At 58.3% G+C, this 1,791-nt stretch overlaps 1 protein-coding gene across 1 annotated transcript; it reads right to left on the reverse strand.

The window, feature by feature from the left end:
- Nucleotide 1: 1 nt before the first annotated feature.
- Nucleotides 2-1,784, reverse strand: RAMP2 (receptor (G protein-coupled) activity modifying protein 2). Its single transcript, XM_010842499.1, is given in 5 exon segments — nucleotides 2-448; nucleotides 567-678; nucleotides 1,134-1,199; nucleotides 1,636-1,686; nucleotides 1,689-1,784. Coding segments are annotated over 5 exon segments (531 nt in total). The 5' UTR covers nucleotides 1,735-1,784; the 3' UTR covers nucleotides 2-192.
- Nucleotides 1,785-1,791: the final 7 nt, after the last annotated feature.

Raw genomic sequence — 1,791 nt, forward strand, 5'->3', positions numbered from 1 at the left:
CAAAAAAAAAAAAGAAAAGGTTTATTTTGAAGATTACAGAACTTGCACGATGACCCCACCCAGCTTCCATTTCCACCAATCTAAGAATCTCCAGTTGGGGTGGAGCCAGAGAAGGAAGTAGGGAGGGGAGGAGAGAGACCAGGTGGTGGCAGAGGAAAGGAGTAAGATGGCTGCCAAACAGCTCATGCCACCCTAGGTCTGCGCTTCACTGTCTTTACTCCTCCACACCACGAGGGTGACGAGGAAGGGGATGAGGCAGATAGGGGCTATGATCATGGCCAGGAGCACATCCTCTGGGGGGTCTGAGAAGGTGGGTTGCACCAAGGAGCAGTTGGCAAAGTGGATGTTGTGAGTCTCAAAGATGATCTCTTCCGCCCAGGGATTGGGGAAGCCCAGGCCAAACTCTTCTGCACCCTTTTCCAAGCAGTCTCGAAGGAAGCTATAAGGCCTAGAGACAGGAGAGGGCTAGAGTGAGGGAAGGGTTGGGGCCAGAAAGAGGACTGCCCCACACTCACCCACAGGGAGCAAGCCCCAGGCCCAAGCCACCCTCCAAGCACTGCCCCTACCTGCTAATCAGGGCCCAATCACACCAGTCCTTCTTGATAGAATCCATTTGAACCTTATAATCGTGCCAACATTGTAGGACATTTGTCCCATAGGTCTCCAACACCGTTTTCCCTGTGGGTAGAGATGCTGCACATTGACTATACCCTGTCCCACCGTCCAAGCCCTCTGGTCCAGGTACTTCCATTGTGGAACCGCTGTTCCTATCTTCAAATACGGGAACTACCCAGAGAGCCTCAGAAAATTTCCCAAGCAAGATACTCCCAGCTGAGGAGACAGTCCCAGCTCAGGAAAAGTTTAATGCCTTCCATGTACACTGGACTTTCCAGCCTGACAAGAGTTTCCACATACACTTTTTCAGGAATATTCTAACCCACCTGCCAGCTCACAGCTGGTTGGGGGCTTTGTGGGATGAGAGGTAGAAAGACAATAAGAAACCCTGAGAGAGAGAACAGAAGGGAGTTTAGGGGCACCAGTTGGGTTTGGGGCTTGGCTTGTGAGAAAGGAACCATCCCCACTCACCTCTCTCCTTCCCCGGGGCCACCCTCCCACAGTCGCTGGCTACTCACCTTCTGACTTGGAGCTGTCTGGGGTGGGAAGAAGCTGAGCCAGGGATTCCTGGGGCTTCAGGACAGCTATGGGCAGAAAAGGGACAGGGAGATGGGAGGATGGGGATGTGGAGCCAGGAGGAAGCGGGGTGTGTGTTGGGGTCTGAGACTCTTGAAAGTCAGGGCTACTTTCAGAAGAGACAGAGCAGCACTCCAGGCCCCTACGCGGTGCCTCGGTGCCCGGAAGAGAGGGGGCCGCACCAATTCCTTCACACATTCAAAACCCCTCCTTCTTCGCCAGCTCCAGACCTCCAAAGAGCTTTCTGCAGGGGCCCCGGGCATCTCAGCTTTTCCCGAAGTAGGAAGCAGCTCGCGCTGCGCCCTCGCTGCGGTGAGGCCGGGTACCGTCCAGAGGGCAGCGCGGTCCGCACCCGCACGCCGGAGCCCGTTCCGAGACGTCCAGTCCCTCTCCCCTCCAGGGCCTCCCGCGCCTCCCGCCCGGACCTCGGGGCGCTGCGCTTACCGCCCAGCAGGAGGAGGAGGCGGAGCGCAGCCGGTCGCCCGGAGCGGGTGCGGGGAGCCACGAGCCGCCGACAGCGTGCTCCGCCCGGAGCGAGGCCATCGCACGGCGAGCAGGCGAGGAGGAGCGGCCGCGCTGAGCCGGGCCCGGGCGGGGGCC

The sequence above is a fragment of the Bison bison genome, unplaced genomic scaffold, assembly GCF_000754665.1.
Source record: "Bison bison bison isolate TAMUID 2011002044 unplaced genomic scaffold, Bison_UMD1.0 scf7180017864180, whole genome shotgun sequence".
Classification (NCBI taxonomy): Eukaryota; Metazoa; Chordata; class Mammalia; order Artiodactyla; family Bovidae; genus Bison; species Bison bison.